A 21,274-nucleotide genomic window follows, 5' to 3' on the forward strand; every position below is an offset into this window, starting at 1 on the left:
ACCCAACAGAAGGATTCTAGTTCTTTAAACAACTCTGCACAGTAATCAAGAGGCAAGAGTCCATCATCATAGTTTGCCAAGTGGCCAAGCATATCTCTTCCCACCTTGGCAGAGCAGCTGCTGGTGAAGCTTTCCCTGAGAGCAGAGACAGAGATGGTAGGACTTGATGACATTCCCTTCCTTAAAAATGAATTTCACTAGTTGCTTCCAAAAGTGAAATTTTATTTTCAGGTGGAACTCTCTCAAGTTGGAAAATTCATTTTTTGCCAGATCATTAGTCATGGTGTGAATCTTCCAGGTGGTGACTAACTTTGTTGTTCATTCCATCACAGTTCCCTTGAGCCTCTCGGACGCATATTTTGCAGGTTCTAAGGCAGCAAAGATCAATCGCTGCACAATATTGCTTTCCTCCTGCCCCACTGACTGCAGTCCTGTTGTTCTGTAGCATCAGAAGTCTAGACTTTCTGGGGTGGCAGAGAAGCTAACAACATTCCCTGAGGGTCCGTACAGATGGAGGTGATCAGAAGTACCATGTCATCAATATCTGTGTTCCACCTGCTGAGACATCCGGCCTGCATCTTTTTTTTTTTTTTTAACATCTTTATTGGAGTATAATTGCTTTACAGTGTTGAGTTAGTTTCTGCTGTATAACAAAGTGAATCAGCTATATGCATGCGCATATCCCCATACCCCCTCCCTCTTGCATCTCCCTCCCACCCTCCTTATCCCACCCCTCTAGGTGGTCGCAAAGCACCAAGCTGATCTCCCTGTGCTTTGCAGCTGCTTCCCACTAGCTATCTATTTTACATTTGGTAGTGTATATATGTCAATGCTACTCTCTCACTTCGTCCCAGCTTCCCCTTCCCCTTCCCTGTGTCCTCAAATCCATTCTCTACATTCTCTACATCTCTACATCTGTGTCTTTATTCCTGTCCTGACCCTATGTTCATCAGAACCATTTTTTTTTTTTAGATTCCATATATATGTGTTAGCAGACAGTATTTGTTTTTCTCTTTCTGACTTACTTCACTCTGTATGACAGACTGTAGGTCCATCCACCTCACTACAAATAACTCAATTTCATTTCTTTTTATAGCTGAGTGATATTCCATTGTATATATGTGCCACATCTTCTTTATCCATTCATCTGTCGATGGGCACTTAGGTTGCTTCCATGTCCTGGCTATTGTAAGTAGAGCTTCAATGAACATTGTGGTACATGACTCTTTTGAATTATTGTTTTCTCAGGGTATAGGCCCAGTAGTGGGATTGCTGGGTCGTGTGGTAATTCTATTTTTAGTTTATCAAAGAACCTCCATACTGTTCTCCATAGTGGCTGTATCAATTTACATTCCCACCAACAGTGCAAGAGGGTTCCCTTTTCTCCACACCCTCTCCAGCATTTATTGTTTGTAGATTTTTTGATGATGGCCATTCTGATCGGTGTGAGGTGATACCTCATTGTAGTTTTGAGTTGCATTTCTCTAATGATTAGTGATGTTGAGCATCCTTTCATGTGTTTGTTGGCAATCTGTATATCTTCTTTGGAGAAATGTCTGTTTAGGTCTTCTGCCTGTTTTTGGATTGGGTTGTTTGTTTTTTTGATATTGAGCTGCATGAGCTGCTTGTATATTTTGGAGACTAATCCTTTGTCAGTTGCTTTGTTTGAAAATATTTTCTCCCATTCTGAGGGTGGTCTTTTCATCTTGTTTATGGGTTCCTTTGCTGTGCAAAAGCTTTTAAGTTTCATTAGGTCCCATTTGTTTATTTTTGTTTTTATTTCCATTTCTCTAGGAGGTGGGTCAAAAAAGATTTTGCTGTGATTTATGTCATAGAGTGTTCTGCCTATGTTTTCCTCTAAGAGTTTTATAGTTATCTGGCCTTACATTTAGGTATTTAATCCATTTTGAGTTTATTTTTGTGTATGGTGTTAGGGAGTGTTCTAATTTCATTCTTTTAAATGTGGCTGTCCAGTTTTCCCAGCACCACTTATTGAAGAGGCTGTCTTATCTCTGTTGTATATTCTTGCCTCCTTTATCAAAAATAAGATGACTATATGTGCGTGGGTTTATCTCTGGGCTTTCTATCCTGTTCCATTTATCTATGTTTCTGTTTTTGTGCCAGTACCATACTGTCTTGATTACTCTAGCTTTGTAGTATAGTCTGAAGTCTGGGAGCCTGATTCCTCCAGCTCCGTTTTTCTTTCTCAAGATTGCTTTGGCTATTCTTGGTCTTTTTGTTTCCATAGAAATTGTGAAAATTTTTTTCAAGTTCTGTGGAAAATGCCAGTGGTAGTTTGATAGGGATTGCATTGAATCTGTAGATTGCTTTGGGTAGTGTAGTCATTTTCACAGTGTTGATTCTTCCAATCCAAGAACATGGGATATCTCTCCAACTGTTTGTATCTTCTTTAATTTCTTCCATCAGTGTCTTATAGTTTTCTGCATACAGGTCTTTTGTCTCCTTAGGTAGGTTTATTCCTAGGTATTTTATTCTTTTTGTTGCAATGGTAAATGGGAGTGTTTACTTAATTTTCTTTCAGGTTTTTCATCATTAATGTATAAGAATGCAAGAGATTTCTGTGCATTAATTTTGTATCCTGCTACTTTACCAAATTCATTGATTTCCTCTAGTAGTTTTCTGGTGGCATTTTAGGATTCTCTATGTATAGTATCATGTCTTTGTGTCCTGTTGTTTGTGGAGCCTCACAGCAGGTCAGGCACTGCACTGTTACATTTTCTACAGGACTCTGAAAATAGAACCTTTAACTAAAGCCTCATGTTTCCTCCAGGGAGCTTGCATCTGGGCCTTTGCTATATCTCTCTCTCCAACCCTCTGAAGAGACCAGCGCCTGCATGTTTTCATGATTATGTATTCAAACGGAAACACACTTTCATAAGAGGGATTAGAAGGCAACAGTTAGAAGTACCTGCCTGGATTTCTGTTTATTTGCCTTTGCCAGGGGAGTGGAGAGGCAGGGCAGTTAGACTTGAGGGGGGAATGTAAGCCTTTCTCAGTGGGCTGGTGTTCTCTGGGACAGTGCAGGAGACTGGCCCTGCTCATCAAAGACCAGAGTGGATGAACCTGTGACCACAGCCGGAGGATTTTCTCATTTCCTCAGAAGCCTGAGAACAAAGAGAATCTTAACAATTTGGGGAAGTAACTGTACAGGAAAGTTTTTAACTCCATCAGGACAGTGTTTAAAATCTCTGCCTCTACTTTTAATTAGAGACATCTATCTTTGCATACAGCAGGCAGCTAATTTCTCTGGATGTTTGTCAGTAGTAGATACTTAGGCAGAGTTTGGAGTTGTTTAGTCTGTACTCCAGGAAAGTAAATTTCATACAATGAGACCTTTGTTAAATTTAACTTTGTTAAAATGATTAGGAGGAAATGCATCAACGTGTATGGAAGACAAAGAGAATATAAATCCTGTGTAATGAAGAAAGAACAGCTAAGGAAAGAAGTAGATGCTATCTAAATTTTCCTACACTATTTATAAGTAATTTGGGAATAATTTAGAATTCCTAAAACTTTTGGCTAACACTATCGTCAAGATTTTTTTGTTTTAACATACTTTTACTCATAGTACTTTGAGTGAAGAATAATGTGCATTGGAGTGGATTCCCAGTTTCAGGAATTGCTCTACACATGCTTCATACTGTGAGATGAGTGGTTTGACAATTCTATTGCCCTTCCTGGCTATGATGCTGGCCATGATGCTGGACATTGGTGGCTTGTGGCAGTGTGTGAGAGTGGATGTGATTTTTGCTGATATGCTACACTTCTCAGCACAGTTGCAAACTGGATGGAGCCCGTGTCTCTCTCCCACATTGCTTCCTGGCCCCACTTTCCCACCTCCTTGTACTGCCCCATCTCTGTCCCAATGTACTTACCTGGTATCACCCAATACCATCAGCTACACACATCACCTCTCTTCCCTCCAGATAATGGAATGTCTGGGTGGGCCTGTGGGTCTCTCTCCCTCCTAGACCTTGTTTTGAAGAAAGGAGCTGATTCTAATCTGATTTCCAGAAAAGACTTGAAAGTAGATCAAGTGGCCATCGGCATCACCTCTTGATCCTCTGTTTTTTGAATAATGTTTTAGAGAAGGATAGTTTTCATTCAAATATCCATTTTATGAAATAAGATTTTCAGATATTAGTCATAGACCTCTATCCTTCATTTTTCTATACCTTGTGACTTAAGTGCATACCTTCACGTTACTTGGTGTTTTATAGAAATTTATTCCCTATGTAACATGGAGTTTCACCATGCTTTGCTTAACAATGTTTTTCCTCTTGAACATTCCTAAATATTCTCTCTCTTAAAGATTTCATTTGTTACTTTTGGAGCAGCACTGACCACCAAAAGCTCAAGTCGGAAAAACAAAAACCATTATAGATTGGGTTTAACAAAATCCTATTTACTGAAATTGACATAAATGGAGGACATGACCACTGTTCACATCTCTTCATTTGCTCTTATCAAGGCTCTCAGGGAACCACTGCTGCTGATAATGCCAATAGCTTTCCCTCCCAGGAGGAACTGCTGAATTGCCAATAAAGTATAAGCCTTTTAAGAGTCTCAGACACCTCTATCTTCCCATGACTCTTTATTTCCTGTTTGCCCACCCTCCCTCCCTCCCTCCCTTCCTATTTTAATTTTATTCAGTGTGGTTTTAAAAAACCAAGAATAGGTGTTGAATTTTGTTAAAGACCTGTTTAGCATTTACAGAGATAATTACATGATTTTTCTTCAGGTCTATTAATATAGTGAATTATATTAATGAATTTCCTTTATATTGCACAATCTTAGGCTATGATATATAATATTTTCTTAATAGGATATTAGATTCTCTTTGCTAATACTTTAGAATTTTTGCAGCATATTCATTGAAAAATATTGGCCTGTAGTTGTGTGTGTGTTTCTTTATCAGGTTTAGATATCAATATTGTACTTGCATTATTAAAAGGACTTGGATTTTTTTTTTTTTTTTGGCCACGCGACTTATGGGATCTTAGTTCCCCAACCAGGGATTGAACCCAGGCCCCTCGGCAGTGAAAGCGCCAAGCCCTAATCACTGGACTGCCAGGGGCGTCCCCATTTTTTTTTCTTATGCTCTGGAGAACAAGCTACATAACATTGGAAATATCTAATCTATTAAGATATCTGGTAGAATTCCCCTATGAAACCACCTGGGCCAGTGTTTTCATCTTTCTCTTTATTTCTTCCAAGAAAATTGTTCTGTTTAAGTTTTGTCTCTCTAATGGAGTCAATTTTGCTAACATACATCTTGCTAGGAAATCTTCTATTATATCTAGTTTTTAAACTTATTTTTCATTGAGTTGCACAAAGTGACCACTTACGATTTTTTTTTTTGCGGTACACGGGCCTCTCACTGCTGTGGCCTCTCCCGTTGCAGAGCACAGGCTCCGGACACGCAGGCTCAGCGGCCATGGCTCATGGGCCCAGCCGCTCTGCGGCATGTGGGATCTTCCCGGACCAGGGCACGAACCCGTGTCCCCTGCATCGGCAGGCGGATTCTCAACCACTGCGCCACCAGGGAAGCCCGGGCACTTATGATATTTTTAAAAAATTCCTTCCATATCAGTCATATTCCCCTCATCTATGTCATTTCTTATTTTTAATTTTTGTGTTGTCTTGGTTAGATTAACTAGTGATTGTCTTTTGTTGATTTTGTTCTCAAAACAAGTAACATTTCTTTTGTTTATTAGTTCTGCTCTTTTTCTGTTTTCTACCTCATGACTTTGTCTTTATTTCTTTATGCTTGTTTGTGTTGTTGCTCTTTTTCTAGCTTTTTGAGTAGGAGTTCAACTCATTTATTTTTATTGATTTAAGGATAAAAAAACTGAATTTTTCTCTGACCACTGCTTTAATTGTATCCCTCAGTTCTGATATCTAGTGTTTTCATTATTTATATTTAGAAGTTATAAAGTTGATTTGTAGCTCTTATTTCACTCAATAGTTGTTTAATAGAGAGTTTTTAATGGAATTTTGGGGATTTTATTTTATTACTAATTTCTAGTTTTATAACATTGTGATCAGAGAATGCTGTTTATATTATTCCAATTTATAGAGGCTTTCTTCATAATGTAATTGTTGGTCAGTTTTTGTGAGTGTTCCATGTGCACTTGAGAAAAAAGTATAACCTCTATTATTGTGTTCTGTAGATCCTCTATATATTTACTTTTTTCCCATTTGCACTTTCTTCAACTGAAAATGGTATATTAACATCTCTTATTATTGGTGCTTGTTTTTCCTTGCAGTTTCTATACTTTCTGCTAAATCAGGGGTTGACAAACTACAGCCTGCAGACTAGTTGCCTACTTTTGTAAATAAAGCTTTATTGGAGTACAGCAATGCTCATTCATTCATGTATTGTGTATGACTGCTTTACTGCTACAATGACAGAGTTAAGTAGTTGCAACAGAGAGTGTATGGTCTGCAAGCCTAAAATAGTCACTATCTGCTTCTTAAAGAAAAGTTTGCCAACCCCTGTGCTGTATGAAGTACATGGATATTCACATTTATTATATCTTTGATGTGAATTATATCCTTTAGCATTATTAGTAGAATTACAATTTTGCTTTGTCATGTTTAATATTTTTTGGCCTGAATTCTACCTTATTTGATGTCAAGTTTACAATCCCTGCTTTCCTTCCATCTTTTCCAATTGACTGGAATATCGGTTCACTTTTACGTGTTCTGAATAACTTTGTTTTAGATGTATATCTTATACTCAGCATGCGTTTGCTTTGTGATAAAATTTGAAAATACTTTTGTTTTAATAAGTGAGTTAAGCTCCTTTTGAAGTGGATCAGTTTATTAAACTTTCAAGGTAGAACAGAAACAAGTTTTGTGTACATTGTTTGAAGTCTTTTGAAGGTACTGTATGGTGTATAAGTCATGGTAGAGTTAATCCAAAATAGATAGGTGAAGATACCTTGGATTTTGAATTTTATACTGGGAACTGTTACTGTGACCTTCTCCTCTAGTGCATATGATTAAAGCATCACTGGCTAAAATTTTTGTTGGACTTGAAATGAAAATGCAACTCTGAATAATTGCTTAAATTAAGGGTTGTTGTTATGTAAGTTAAAAGGCAGAGTTTACATCTTGGATAACTAAAAATTAAAACAAACAAGAAACTTTCCAAGAATATTAGTTACCTAACTCTAATTCATTTTATGTATATACTATTTTAGTACAACCACTTATTGATTCTGCTATTGGCCAAGTCCTGCTTAAGGATCTAATGACAGGGAGATGGTTTAAAACAACATCTCTCACTTCAGAAATTCATTGTCTAGTTTGGACCATGAGGGAGTCATGTTCATACACACAATGTCTAGAAGTGGCCATTCTCCTTTCAGTTAATCTGGGGTCTTTTGGTTTTCCCCCTCTTTCTTTGGATGACATAATAACTGAACTATGTTGTGCTTTCTTTCATGCAGGGCAGCCACTGATCACAATGTGGATAATACAACAGAAATACTCAGGGAGTGGTTGAAAAATGTCCAGAGAGCCTATCACTATGTGGAGTGGAGGCCTATGGATGAACCTGAGTGAGTAGCAAGAGAACATTTTGTGAACTCATTATTCACCCTTCCCCCCTTAACCAGTCTTCCAGCCATTTTAGGCTTCCAATTTTGGGGGCACATGTGACTTTCCCTTGTCTTTCATCTCTGTGTCTAGTAAGTTACAAAGACCTGCCATTTCTTCCTTTGACAAATCTTCATGTCTCTCTTCCTCTTTACTCCTGCAGCTACCAGCCAAGTTCAGGTTCTCATTAGTTCTCAAGTAAATTACCACAGCAGCATACATTTTTAAATATTGATATTATTTCTTCATACTTTGAGGATAACCCTTTTATCCTTGAGGGAGCATAGTGAAAACTTTGTATACTTCTGACATACACCTTGCTTTTTCACTCATCATATCTTGGTAATCATTCCAAAGCAATAGTTAAGGAGTGTCTTCCATTATTTTTATGACTGCAGAGTATCATTGTGTGGATGTATCATAATTGTTTAATCAACCTCCTACTGATGGACATTTACGTTATTTCCAGTCTTTACCATAGCAATTTCTTAGTAGCCTCCATCTTCAAATCATCCTCTATACCACACTGTCAAATCAGTCTACCTAAAATATTAGCGATGTGCTGTCATTTCTCTATTAAAAAGACTTCAGTGACTCTCTAGTACCTACAGAATGAAGTTCAAATACCTGATATATATATATATATATATATATATATATATATATATTTTTTTTTTTTGGTGGTACGCCGGGCTTCTCACTGTTGTGGCCCCTCCCATTGTGGAGCACAGGCTCCGGACGCGCAGGCTCAGCGGCCATGGCTCACAGGCCCAGCCGCTCCGCGGCATGTGGGATCTTCCCGGACCGGGGCACGAACCCGTGTCCCCTGCATCGGCAGGCGGACTCTCAACCACTGCGCCACCAGGGAAGCCCCTGATTTATATTTTTTAAAGATTTCATAAATTTAGCATCCATACGTATACACCAATATTTCCTAAAAGAAAACTGCTTCATCTGGATGTTGCTACCGGTTAATTGCTACCAGAAGCTGTTGCTAATCATTCCAGTTACAAAGATGTACCTTCTCTCAACACTTGTATTGCTTATTTCCTTTATCTTCTTGTTTGACACAACAATAAACTTAACTAACATTAGCTATCTGATTCATGCATTTTTTTTCTAAGTATTTTTTTATTTCTTTGGCAGGGGCTAAAATATACAAATACTTTATATTTTACTCAGTGCTATGTTCTTGGTGGGCACTAAATTTATACTTGTTGGATGGACAACTAAGTAAGTGAGAACATGAATAAATATATTTAAACTTACTACTCTAAATATTTCCAAGGCTACTACAATTCTAGCTTAAGAAATTGTAGAAATAGGATGAATTGAGCTGCTGAAATTTTGCCCAGGATAAGTCATTTATTGGAAGCCACATATGTATTATCAAAATGAGTGCTATTCCAGAACAAATTTTTGTTCTTCTAGTCTCTCTTTATATAATATTTTATTATGTGCATGTGTGTACGTATCTACATATATATCTCAAATCTCAGTATATGGTCCATATATGGAGCAAAATTTAACATCCAAATTTGAACACTGTAAAAAATTTTGAACAATCTTTTGGAGTTCCTTATAATGGAATTTGGCCTAACTAGAGTAGCCCAGAAAGACTCTATGTACCTCTCTTGCATCCTAGTAATTTTCTCCATTGCCAGATTTTGAATAAATATATTGTATGCCAAGGTCAGTGTGAGAAATGCCAGAGAAGGCATTTTGGGGGGCAACATATTCAGAAAAACAGAAATTCCACTGATTTTTGTAGAAACAATAATTGAGGAAGACATTCCAGAGACTTCCTGTGCAAAAATAGTTTTATTAATTTTATTTGTATGGTTACGGTCTCCTTGTTTTTTGCGGTTTCTCATTCACTGAGGGAAGTGTACTGCCAGTGCAGTGTTAAGAACTTGAAGTGGTGGCCAGTTTGGGGCCACTGCGACTTTATCACTGACCACACCAGTTGGAAGCTTTCAAGAAGGTTCTTGAGGGTGTGCTAACACACCTGCTTCCATGGCCATGGATGAGTCCTGGCCTGGCTGCTTTGTGGATGTTGAGAGAGAGCCCAGCCTTATGCATCTGCTCCATGATCTCACTCCATCTGGGGCAGATCAACATGTTAGACTCTGTGGAATCATTTACTGAGACTTGACCACGTAAGGTAAACCTTTGTTTTTCCTGGGAAACTCATATTTTGATGCTGTAACATTGCCAAATTTATTTGATGGCTAAATGTATAAGACTGTGTCTAGGAACATGAGCTTTGGGGTTATGCCTGGATTCAAATTCTGACTGTACCCCTTATTAACTGCATAATGTTAAGCAAATGATTTAACCACTCTAACCGATTTCCTCAGCTCTGAAATGGGGAGAGTGGTAGCACTTACATCACAAGGACCCAGTGAGTTCTAACGAGAACCCACTGAAATATTTCATGTAAAGAGTCATGTGTATGGGAAGCAGCAAATAACTTAGTCTCTCCTTGCTCCAGTTTCTTATCGGTAATAATGGAATAATGATAGCCATAATAGTATCGACTTCCTAGGATTACTACTGGAAGATTAAATGAATTAGTACATAGTGCCTGGAATATATAGGCACTCAATAATTATTAGCTATTATTATTATTAATATCATTGTTATCATTACTATAGGTCTTATCCTGATGAAATTGGACCAAAGCACTGGACTGGCTCCCGCTTTGCCCATGTGATGAAACTACGACAGGCAGCCCTTCGAACTGCGAGGGAAAAATGGTCAGACTACATTCTGGTAAAAACAGACGTTTAATTTCTTGACAACTGTTATCTAGAATGTTTCCAAATCAGTTGTTGATAATGTAGGACTGCGGGAACAATCAAAACAACCCTTTTTTAGACATCTCCTCCTCAACGTTTTAATAAAGGCACAAGAAAAAATCTGGAGAACTTAATATCAGGATACCTGGATTTCATCTCAGACTCATTTTTAGTGAATAAGCAAATAAGCTCCTGAATTATTCAATCTCTTTATTGTAGTAGGCATAAGAAACTCTAATACTTTTTAGTTCATAGGGAATGCTATGGGTAAAGCAATATAAAAGGTCTTGACTTTTTAGAAGAGTTTTGGGGATATGAGAAATTGATTACATAAGAAGAGATTCAAATTAACAGCTCTGAAATGCTATTATTCCCTTTTGCTCCCAAGTGTCTGGGGAATGGTATCTCTTGCTTGGCTTCCTGGTTGCTTCTAATTATGCTGGACTCTCCTGGAGAATTTCTCTCCATGAAGAGGTTCCATTACTTCCCTCAGAACTTCGAGAGCGGTCCAGAAAAATGCTGGACTTGACAATTAAGAATCAATGTTATCCTTATCCTCCAGGAAACTGTCTCAGTTGGAAAGAACAGCTCCCTAATCAGCAAGAAGCTACAGTCCCTATTCCCTTTGGAAAACTGACACAGGTTCTTCTCCCCCCAAATTTATGGGAACAAAGTTCTTCCTCTGTGGCCCCCAAAATCCATTTAATTCTTTTGGCAAACGTTTTCCAGTACAACACTACAAATAATGCCAGTAAAGTAAAGCCAGTGTTGTTTCATTAAACTTATGGGTGTCTTTTCTCTGTCACTAGACTCTGATTCCTAAAGGGAATACTTTTGACCTATGTCCATCCTCAGCCTCTCAACCACAAGAAAAATCAGCCCAATAGTTTATCACACACATAATTTCAATACAAATAATTTCATAGAAGTTTCAAATTGTGCTGATATTTAACGTTGTATAGCTGTTTAAATGTCATTGAAGTGTACAAGTGCTGAACCACAAAATTTTTGGTAAAGAGCTTGACTATCAAAGAATGAAAGCTTCTGATTATTTACTTTGTGTGTTGCAGGGGGGAGATATACATAACATAAAATCTACCATTTTAATTTTTTTAAGTATACGGTTCAATGTGATTATTTTATATGATGGAAACTGTTGCTATACTGTCCCTGTAAATGAATCCGTGTTAACATGGATTTCTGGTAAGAATGGGAAATAGCTTCATTGGTTAACATGGGTTGATATAATGTACTTTAAACAAAAATTCTAATTGTAACATTAAGATAGCATTTATGGATCGGTTTGGGGCCATTTTGGCTTTACTATAGACAACCTGAATAGGTGTGTTCATCTGTACCTAGAGTGGGCACTCAGTAAGTGTGAATAAGTCCTTATTTAAGGGCTTGAGAGCCATTAATAGCTTATACTTAAACCACTAACCAAGGTGTAGGTTGGGTCCTCGTTGAGTATGTGCCCAATGATAATACCAATTCATTGCTCGGTGCCTTATGCAGAGCTAAACATGTGGAAGTTAGACTAAATGTATTTTGCCTGAATGAAAGCCATCCGGCTGCAAGGGGTTTCCATAAGGAAAACACGGATAACATGGATAGCTGGTTCCATGTGTCATGAGCAAGTTTCCATGATCCTTTGGCAAATGTTGGGTTACTCTTGTACCCATTACTGAAAAGTACCTTTTCATGCGATGTTATCCTTTTCTTTTCCTAGTTCATAGATGTTGACAACTTCCTGACTAATCCACAGACCCTCAATCTACTGATTGCAGAAAACAAAACAATTGTGGCCCCCATGCTGGAGTCTCGGGGCCTGTACTCTAATTTCTGGTGCGGAATCACACCTCAGGCAAGTCTTTTGGGTAATGAATTAAGGTTATGAGTTTTAACAAGGCAACCACCTGTCAACAGTAGCCCCATCAATCTTTTTCTGATTTTCTCCCTTGAAACATGCCTGTCATTGTGTTATTGGAGCAAGCATTTTTAGGAAAGGAGGTAAATCCAGGTCCAATGCCACAACCCTATGAGCTGTTCTGTATTGATGACTTACGAAGAAATTATTCTAATGAGCTTAGCATTAGTTGCTTTAAATTAACCACTATAGCTTGCTGAAATTTGTACTTTTTTTCTCCCTTTTTGAATATTTTCTCCCTTTTTGAATATTTTTTCTCCCTTTTTGAATATTTAATTCAAAAAATTAAATATTTTTTTGCTCATCAAAACTAACATAAGAACACTATAAAAAACTGGAAAGAGAAAAACGTTTTTTAAAGAATCATTTTAATCCCTACCACTCTAACATCATAGATGACAGCTTGCATGTTTTTAACTATATCATCAAGTGGCTATAATGCAATTTACTTAACCTTTCTCTTAGTTTAAAAACATTTAAGTTATTTGCAACTTTTAACTATTATAATGACCATCATAATTAATATAAAATTTTCCATATTTAATATTATTTCCTTGGGACAGCTTCTGAGAGCTGGAATTAATTAGTTAAAGAGTATTAAATATTTTAATGACCTTTGATATGTTGCCAAAATATTTCCAAAGAGATCTAATAATTAGAACTGCCATGGTAGATGTTTTTACAAAATTTGAGTTAAAAACAAAATTTCAAATTTCCATCATCTCTCTTTTCCATTGTAAAATCTTCGCAGTCTAGAGATCTGTTGCAGTGAATGTTTATGGCTGATTACATTTTTTATTCTTTAGTTAATAAATTAGAGAGATAAACCGATCAATGGAGTACATATCAATGTAGGATAAAGATTCTCTAAGGGAAAAATTATATGTTAAGTGTGTTCTCATGCTCAGAGAGCTAAATTTTCAGTCCCTCTTTTATATTTGGTTTGGTTTTAGATGAAGAATGAGGCCAGTGGTGTGCTGATAAATATATAATGACTGGCTCTCTGTGGGGGAAAACCCTTGACTGGTAGCATTTACCAGTTTTCATGGTGTAAGGACTTCTACCATGCAAATGTTGTTTAAGCTGAGGGAAATTAAGTAAATTGCAGTACAGTCACTTGATGATATAATTATTACAAATATGCAAAGCTTGCTGTCTGTGGTTTATTTACAATGGTGGGGATTAATGTGATTTTTGTTTTTACAGATTTTAAGCTACCAATGTGTCAACTGACTTGCAAACTTCCTGGCTCTAGCATGCTACTGGATGCGGCGGTACTCTTTCGTTACAGTTATCTCCCGTAGCTCCAAGAGATTTTGAATGCATGTTATCCACATCTCTTTTAGGGACAGATTAAGTTCATATTTATAAAAGCCAATCAGTTCCTTGGGGAGAAGCTGTTATATTAAATTTAAGTTCATACACTCTCAGTTAATAATCTGCAGTGCTTCACATGGCAGAATCACTCTGGGGTGTTTTTAATGAGTTGTACATTGACACCAGCATCAAGAGTGGATTATCCTAGTAACTGCAGCCTCCCAGTTTCTGTTGTCTTATTTGCTTTAATATTAAAAGCTCACTTACTCTGCACAGTAAAAGTAAAATCTAAGCAATTTAGAGGCAATTCTAATTTATTTCTGTTTCTGGCTCTCTATCATCCCCAGTGAGGCTTCTGCTAGGGCAGGAAGAGAAACAGCCGATGACTTCATAAGCTTGAGGCAGGCCTTGGTTTCCAGAGCCTTTAAACACATCCAAAACAAAATGATCTCAGTTTTATCTGGTCAATAAACCAGAATCATTACCAACAACATTCAGTTTATGTGGAAAAAATGACACATCTATTGCCTCTGCCTGTCTGCAGGAAGCATATTAAGTCTCTTTATCTCTTTTTTCCTTCTCTGCTTCCTTCCTCCCTGCCCCCAGGATATTCAGTGATTCATTATTATCATGAATTTTCCAAGCTTCTCATTCTGACAATATTGTCCTAAGTAGTCTAGAACTTTGTATTTGACATGTGTTCTCAGGCAGTCCTCTAAAGAACCAGTTTTCCCTTTGTCCCTTGGAAGAATATTGATGAGTTGAAGGATGTTAAGTGATCCTTAAGTTTAAGGCTTATAAAAAACTGTAGGAATAATAATACTTCATATAATGCATTACAGTTTCCAAAGTATCTTCACAGACCGTATCCCATGTGATCCCTTCTACAACCCTGTGAGATAGACAAATCAGCTTTTACCCATTTTTTTCAGCAGAAGAAACTTAGGCTCAAAGAGGTTAAGCATGGGCCTAAGATCAATCAGCTAGATGGTTAAGATGACTCTAAGACGCACATCTTCTAAGTCTTAATTTGTGATCCTTCTTCCTTACCACGTGGTCAGTGTGAGCATTAGCTCAGCTAGAACACTAGTTGAGACACTGAAAGAAATGTCAGAGACGAAGCTGCAGTGCCTAATGTGTGGGTACTGACACCACTGCAGAAAGTGTGACCGTAAGGGAATGTGACTGATTAATGAATATGAGAGAACTTTTGCAACTACTGAGTATTGTGCCCTTCAGAGTGCTGGCCCTGTGAAACTTTACACTCATTCCATGAGCCTGCCGTTGCCTAAAATGTTTTTGGAAATGCCTTTCCAAGCTTCACATGCTTTTAAGTATGTTTTGTCAAGACACATCTTCATCTGGGTTTGAGCTTTGGCAATAGTCAAGTTATAATTGGTGCCACTGGAGTATAAAGCTCCAGTGGTTTCTGCACCCCATGAGGGCTAACACTGGGGTTGTCAATTTACTGCTAAGTCTTCAGCATCTAACACAGCCTGGATTACAGTAGGCACTCAGTAGATGTTTGTTGAAAGAACAGTTGAGTTTGGAGGGAAAACAAGCTGGGTTGCTCCAAACCAGTGTGTTCAAAAACCACAAAGTAAGGGCATTGGTTGTCCTGTGTGCTTGCCCAGAGAGAACTTTCAAAAGGGGAATTCCCCCAAAAGTGTGGCGCCGTGGCATCTCCACCAGAATAGTGAATAAGTAATTGCATTTATATGTTTAACTACTGCATGTTTGGTTAAAAATATCAGCCAGGGCTTCCCTGGTGGTGCAGTGGTTGAGAGTCCGCCTGCTGATGCAGGGGACACAGGTTCGTACCTCAGTCCGGGAAGATCCCACATGCCACGGAGTGGCTGGGCCCGTGAGCCATGGCCGCCGAGCCTGCGTGTCCGGAGCCTGTGCTCCGCAGCGGGAGAGGCCACAACAGTGAGAGGCCTGCGTACCGCAAAAAAAAAAAAAAAAAAAAATATATATATATATATATATATATCAGCCAATGTAATGTAGTAATTTTAATAATAGCCAATATTTATTGATGCTTTCTTGGTGCTAGGTACTGCTCTAAGCACTTTTCAGGTTTACCTTCCTTAATTGTTACAGACAACCCCATGGAGTAGATAGCACCATCATTCCTATTTTACAGATGAGGAAATAGGCACAGCAAGGTTGAGTAACCTGACCAATACCTACAGACAGGAAGTCGCTGAGGTGTGATTTAACCTCAGACAGCCAGACCCCAGAACATGTGTTCCTAACTGCTCTGCTCTACCACCTCTGATAACCCATGTCATATTCAATCATTAGTCAACACAACGTATACTTTTATGAAACTATTAAATAAAGAGGTATGCTGAAACCAAAATTATTTCTGGTAACAGGACACTTTTAGTATTGTTTTATATGTAAATAGCATTTCCTGAGCTCAGCTGGAAATTCTTAGGCCGAGATGAGAAGAGATAAGGTGACTTTGCTTGGGGACTTGTACTTAACCGGTGATGACTTAGGAGTCAGCCTAACAGAAGATTGGGAAAGAGGAAGCCCTCAGATCAGTGAACATAACCCACCCATTTGTTCCTTACAGGGCTTCTATAAACGGACCCCAGACTATCTTCAGATTAGAGAATGGAAGAGGTTGGGCTGCTTTCCGGTCCCCATGGTCCACTCCACATTCCTAATTGACCTCAGGAAGGAAGCCTCTGACAAGCTGATGTTCTACCCACCACACCAGGACTACACCTGGACCTTTGATGACATCATCGTCTTTGCCTTCTCCAGCAGGCAAGGAGGTACTGTTTGTATGCGGTTGTACTGCCACCATGGAAACACTGCAAATAACCAGCTCCTTTGTTTTGTGCATTTTATTAAAAAAAACACTCTTAATAAGGAAATAGGCTTCCTATTCAAGTAGTGTTAGAGGCAATTAATTGTCTGCAGTAACCACACCAGCACCCTCTGTGTTGCTGTCCCTGTGAGCACCAATGACCAAGAACCACGACTGGTCCCTACCCAAGAATCCACTCTCTTTAAAAAAAAAAGGTGGTGGTGGTTGCCATGGGCCTGTGATTCGTTCTTTATGGTGCTATTGCATTGCTTTGTTCAATATAGGAGTCCTTTACTTAATTAGAAAACTGTGACAGAGGGCCAAAAGTACACTGGGGAAGACCCTGGCTTAAAAAATGGAAGTTTATTTCTTCTCAAAAAAAAAATCAGAGCTAGTACAGTGGCTCTGTTCCACAAAGTTTTCAGAGACCCAGGCTCCTTCTCTATTGCTTCTCCACCTTCCATGAGGTATTGTCCTTAATCATATGATCCAACACGTCTCATCGGTATAGATGCATTTCAGCTGTTGAGTGAAAACCATAGAGGGGAGGGCACTCTCCGACCCTTTAAGGGTACCATCCAGGAGTTGAACACATCACTGCCATGCATAGCCCATTAGCCAGACTTAGGACATAGGACAACAACTAGCTCAGAATGTTGGGAGGCTCAAAATGTTGTCTTTATTCTATGCAGTCTGGAGCCCCAATTCTCTCTCTGGGAGGAGAAAACAAATTTTGGGAGGTAACCAGCAGTCTCTGCCACAGTCCCCCTGGAAGGAAAGGCAAAACCAGACTTAACTCTTTCATGAACCATTGTAGACTTTTAGAGGATGACAAGTCAGTAGAAAAGTAGGTTATTACTCTTGTGTCACTTGCACATGCAGTCAGGGAGGAAGCAGCAAGGCTTTCTTCTCAGGGTCATTCAGACCTTCCTGACAGAGGCCAGGTCCCATTATCAATGAGCCAGAAATGTGCCACTTAACCACTAGCAAAAGTGAGTTTAGAAACCAGGCAGATGGTGTATAAATTCATGTGGCTGTATAGTCAGGGTGGATGAGATCATACACAGACCCCAGGCAGTTGAGGCAGGTTGCTGGCAGCTGTGAATATTAATAAAATTCAAGCTACAACTCACACATCAGGCCATCCTAGAAGCCTTAGGTATCCCACTTATCAGTTGTAGATTTGGTAGGAATGAGAATATTTGGTGGAAATATGGAAAGCTGATTATTTTTTCCCTTGGCAGCTAGAGCCATTTAGACCCTTTGGCCAGGTGTAGACATGTTTTAGGTCTGTGTCAGGGCAAAAGCAAGGTTCTCATACTCATGTGGATTGGAAGTTTTCATGAAGGTCCTTGTGTCAGCGTTAATGGTAACTGCTTCTTTCCACTTGGTCTGTGATTGCCTCTGATTTCTCCAAGATGGGAAGCAGACTCAGGGCCTTCCCAGTCCTTCAATTATGCCAGTCCCTTTGCTTAAGAGCTTGAAGTAAAGACGCTCCAAGAAATTGAGCTGTTAACAATTACAGTAATGATCTTTGCCTAACAAAGCCCTCCTTGATGGACATTGCACAAGGCATTATTGTGACCCAGTCACTAAATTATTATGATATAGTTTTTTGTTTTTGTTTTTGTTTTTTTGGCAGTACGCGGGCCTCTCACTGTTGTGGCCTCTCCCGTTGCAGAGCACAGGCTCCAGACATGCAGGCTCAGCAGCCATGGCTCACGGGCCCAGCCGCTCCACGTCATGTGGGATCTTCCCGGACCGGGGCACGAACCCATGTCCCTTGCATTGGCAGGCGGACTCTCAACCACTGCGCCACTAGGGAAGCCCTATGACATAGTTTTTAAAACCAAGAATTGGATTTGGGGCTGGAAGAATGACATGAGCTAGACAGGAATTTTTCAGCTATGCCCCTTGCTTGGCCTGTTCACTTGGACTTCATTGTTTATTGGTCAGATTCCCATAGGCCTACCCAGGACATTGAAAGCAGGTGCAGAGGCCCAGAGCTGTTTGGTGATTCCACTGGGAGGAGAGAGGCAGAAAAGCAAGGAGAGAGGGTCAGTCCTGTAGGCTTTCCTGCTGTGCCTAGCATTGTGTTAGGCTCTGTGACAGTTGGGGAGATAAGATCTTTACATGTGGAAACATAAATAATAGTTATGAAGCAGTGAAAGCTGAGGGGTCAGATCAGTGGTACAAACTGTGAATAGGGCAGGAGTCAAGATAGGAAAGAATGACTGTCATTTGAGGGAATGAAAGAGCTTTCCTGACAGTCATGTGGCTCTAAGATAGCACTTTTACTCAGCTTGTAGTATTTTTAGAAGAGACTTGAATGAGCCTGGAGTCCTGTGCAGCCCATGGAGTGTTTCTAAGCTCTTTCCTTCTTAGGTTCAAAGCAAATCACTTCCCTTCTCTCTTGAAAGAGTCTTGATGAAAGATGATTTATATTCTTTTGTTCTCACTCTTATGAAGCTCCCTAGCTATGGATCATCCATTGGCGTATCTTTTTTTTTTTTTTTTTTGGTGTGTTGGGTCTTTGTTGCTGCACATGGGCTTTCTCTAGTTGTGGTGAGCGGGGGCTACTCTTCATTGTGGTGCGCAGACTTCTCACTGCAGTGGCTTCTCTTGTTGTGGAGCATGGGCTCTAGGTGCGCGGGCTTCAGTAGTTGTGGTGCATGGGCTCAGTAGTTGTGGCTCGCAGGCTCTAAGCGCAGGCTCAGTAGTTGTGGTGCCTGGGCTTAGTTGATCCGCAGCACACGGGATCTTCCCAGACCAGGGCTCGAACCCGTGTCCCCTGCATTGGCAGGCGGATTCTTAACCACGGCACCACCAGGGAAGTCCCATGGAGTATCCTTTTTTAAATGTCCAGAAGGAAATAGAGGGTCCACATGTCCCAGGCAGGACCATCTAACCACAAACCTCAATGCTTAATCTTTCACCTCCAACTCCAGGCATTGCCACATGTGGGTGAAGAGTGACAGGGGCAATCCAAGGGTGCTGGAGTGCTGGGGCGTGGCTGCCCATCCAGCCCAAGAAGAGAGCACAGGAGTCATGGGCAAGTCTCCGTGACTCTAATGAAGCCAGGGTTGTGAGTTCACCTACCGCTGTGGCCAGTGATCTGGGCTGTGTGTCACGGCCACAGTAACCATCTCTGGCACCAGCCAGTCATCCTCCACATGTCTGCCGTGAGTCAAAAGAGGCAAGAGCTTCCTCCTGCACGTCACAGGGAGTGCTCGAAAGTGCCTCCCATGTGCGGGAATGGCAATCCAGAGTGTTTACTGGTTTTGAGACTCAGTTTCCAAATCCTGGGTGGGTAGAGAGATACTTGGCGTTGGCTCTTTAGGGGCAGAGGTTTGGCACTAATGGCTCTTTAGCGACAGAGGTGTGACCTTGCGCAAATCACAGCTTTTCAAACTCTGAGCTTCCGTCACCAAGGATAAAGGTAGGTAGATCAATCTTGCAATGTTAAGGTACTAAGTGAGTGCAAGAAAATGTTTGCTATCTTCATAAAAGAAGTACAGTCCTTCAAGGTATAGTATCCTTCCCCATTCTTTTTCAAAGAGAAAATTGTTTGCCCCAGAAGTAGCTTTCACTGAGTGCCAAGTTCCTTCATAGATTTTATCTAATTATCAACACATTTTCTTTTAAAATTTTTATCCAATTATCTGGGCAGATAGTTGAATCAATTCGAATAGTCCCCCACAGTTTATTATAAAACCAGAAGTCCCCTGGGTGTCACCTCCCTGTACCATTTCCTTCTTTTAGAAGACAAGCACTTTTAACTCTTCCAGATGATGGCACAAGTGTAGTAATCACATCCGTGTTTCTAAGTAGCATGCTTATAATGCTGCTTCTTGATTTCCTGGTTTTGCTTTAGGCAAATACCTGTTGACTCACTAGTGAAGAGGAGGAGTTAGTTCTCTCCCCTCCCTCTGCCACGTTCACGCAAACACATTCTTCCCATCACCCTGTCCTCTTGATGTAGTTACGTGGTACTTTAAGAAAGAGCCACGGTCAGTGTTTTTGCTCTTATAATCACGTGAAACTAATTCCATTTATGGACTATGGCTAGTTTTCCTTTCATATCTGACTTAACAATTGCCTTTTATACTTGCTTAGTTTTATTATTACTAACGCCATCCAAAACGAATCCCTGACTGTCTAAAACTCCTCTTAGAATGGTCAGCTTTAGCAGATGTTCTCTGTGTGTGTGTAAAGATGTCTGTCCTGGAGCCTCCTGTTCTCTAACGTGAGAGGTGCCCCAGCTGCGGAGCTGCAACTCCCTCCTCTTCTCTTCTGTATTGGCTCTCCTGTTCACTATGTCCTGCGTATTCCTTGTTTTTTGTTTTTTTGGGTTTTTTTGTAATCCTCCCCCTCCTCCTTTCCTCCCCCTGCCCCTCTTTCTTCTCCTTCTTCCACATCATCCAGTCACTGTCTGAGGAAGTGTGATGGCAAGTAAATAGGACCTTGCACGTCTGAAAATGCCTTTCTTCTCCCCTCACACTTGATGGATAGCTTGGCTAGGTCTCATCTCCCCTTCTTACTGAAGCTTTGCAAAGTCGAATGGTAAAATTGTTTACCTAATTAGGGTAGAGAGGCAACCTAAACATTAAATCATTTCCCTTCTGTTTCCTGAATTCATCACGACTTTGCAAGAGGGTCCGTTTGGATTTGAAGTTTCTCAGAAGCATTCATGTCGGCAAACAGTAGAGCTAGTGAGTCCTGTTGGTGAAGGCAGGAGAAGTGACAGTGTTGCTGGACCAGCCCTGGGAGCCGGGTTCA

General features: G+C 39.9%; 1 protein-coding gene across 1 annotated transcript in view; it reads left to right on the plus strand.

The window, feature by feature from the left end:
* Nucleotides 1–21,274, plus strand: part of COLGALT2 (collagen beta(1-O)galactosyltransferase 2) — a gene marked incomplete at both ends in the record, with an annotated part of 119,067 nt that overhangs the window by 52,801 nt on the left and 44,992 nt on the right. The window contains 4 exons of the mRNA XM_079697777.1: nucleotides 7,479–7,589; nucleotides 10,284–10,401; nucleotides 12,157–12,291; nucleotides 16,256–16,460. Coding sequence (XP_079553903.1) covers nucleotides 7,479–7,589; nucleotides 10,284–10,401; nucleotides 12,157–12,291; nucleotides 16,256–16,460 — 569 coding nt within the window. The remainder of the gene's footprint in view (nucleotides 1–7,478; nucleotides 7,590–10,283; nucleotides 10,402–12,156; nucleotides 12,292–16,255; nucleotides 16,461–21,274) is intronic.

The sequence above is a fragment of the Hyperoodon ampullatus genome (assembly GCF_949752795.1).
Source record: "Hyperoodon ampullatus genome assembly, chromosome: 2".
Classification (NCBI taxonomy): domain Eukaryota; kingdom Metazoa; phylum Chordata; class Mammalia; order Artiodactyla; family Ziphiidae; genus Hyperoodon; species Hyperoodon ampullatus.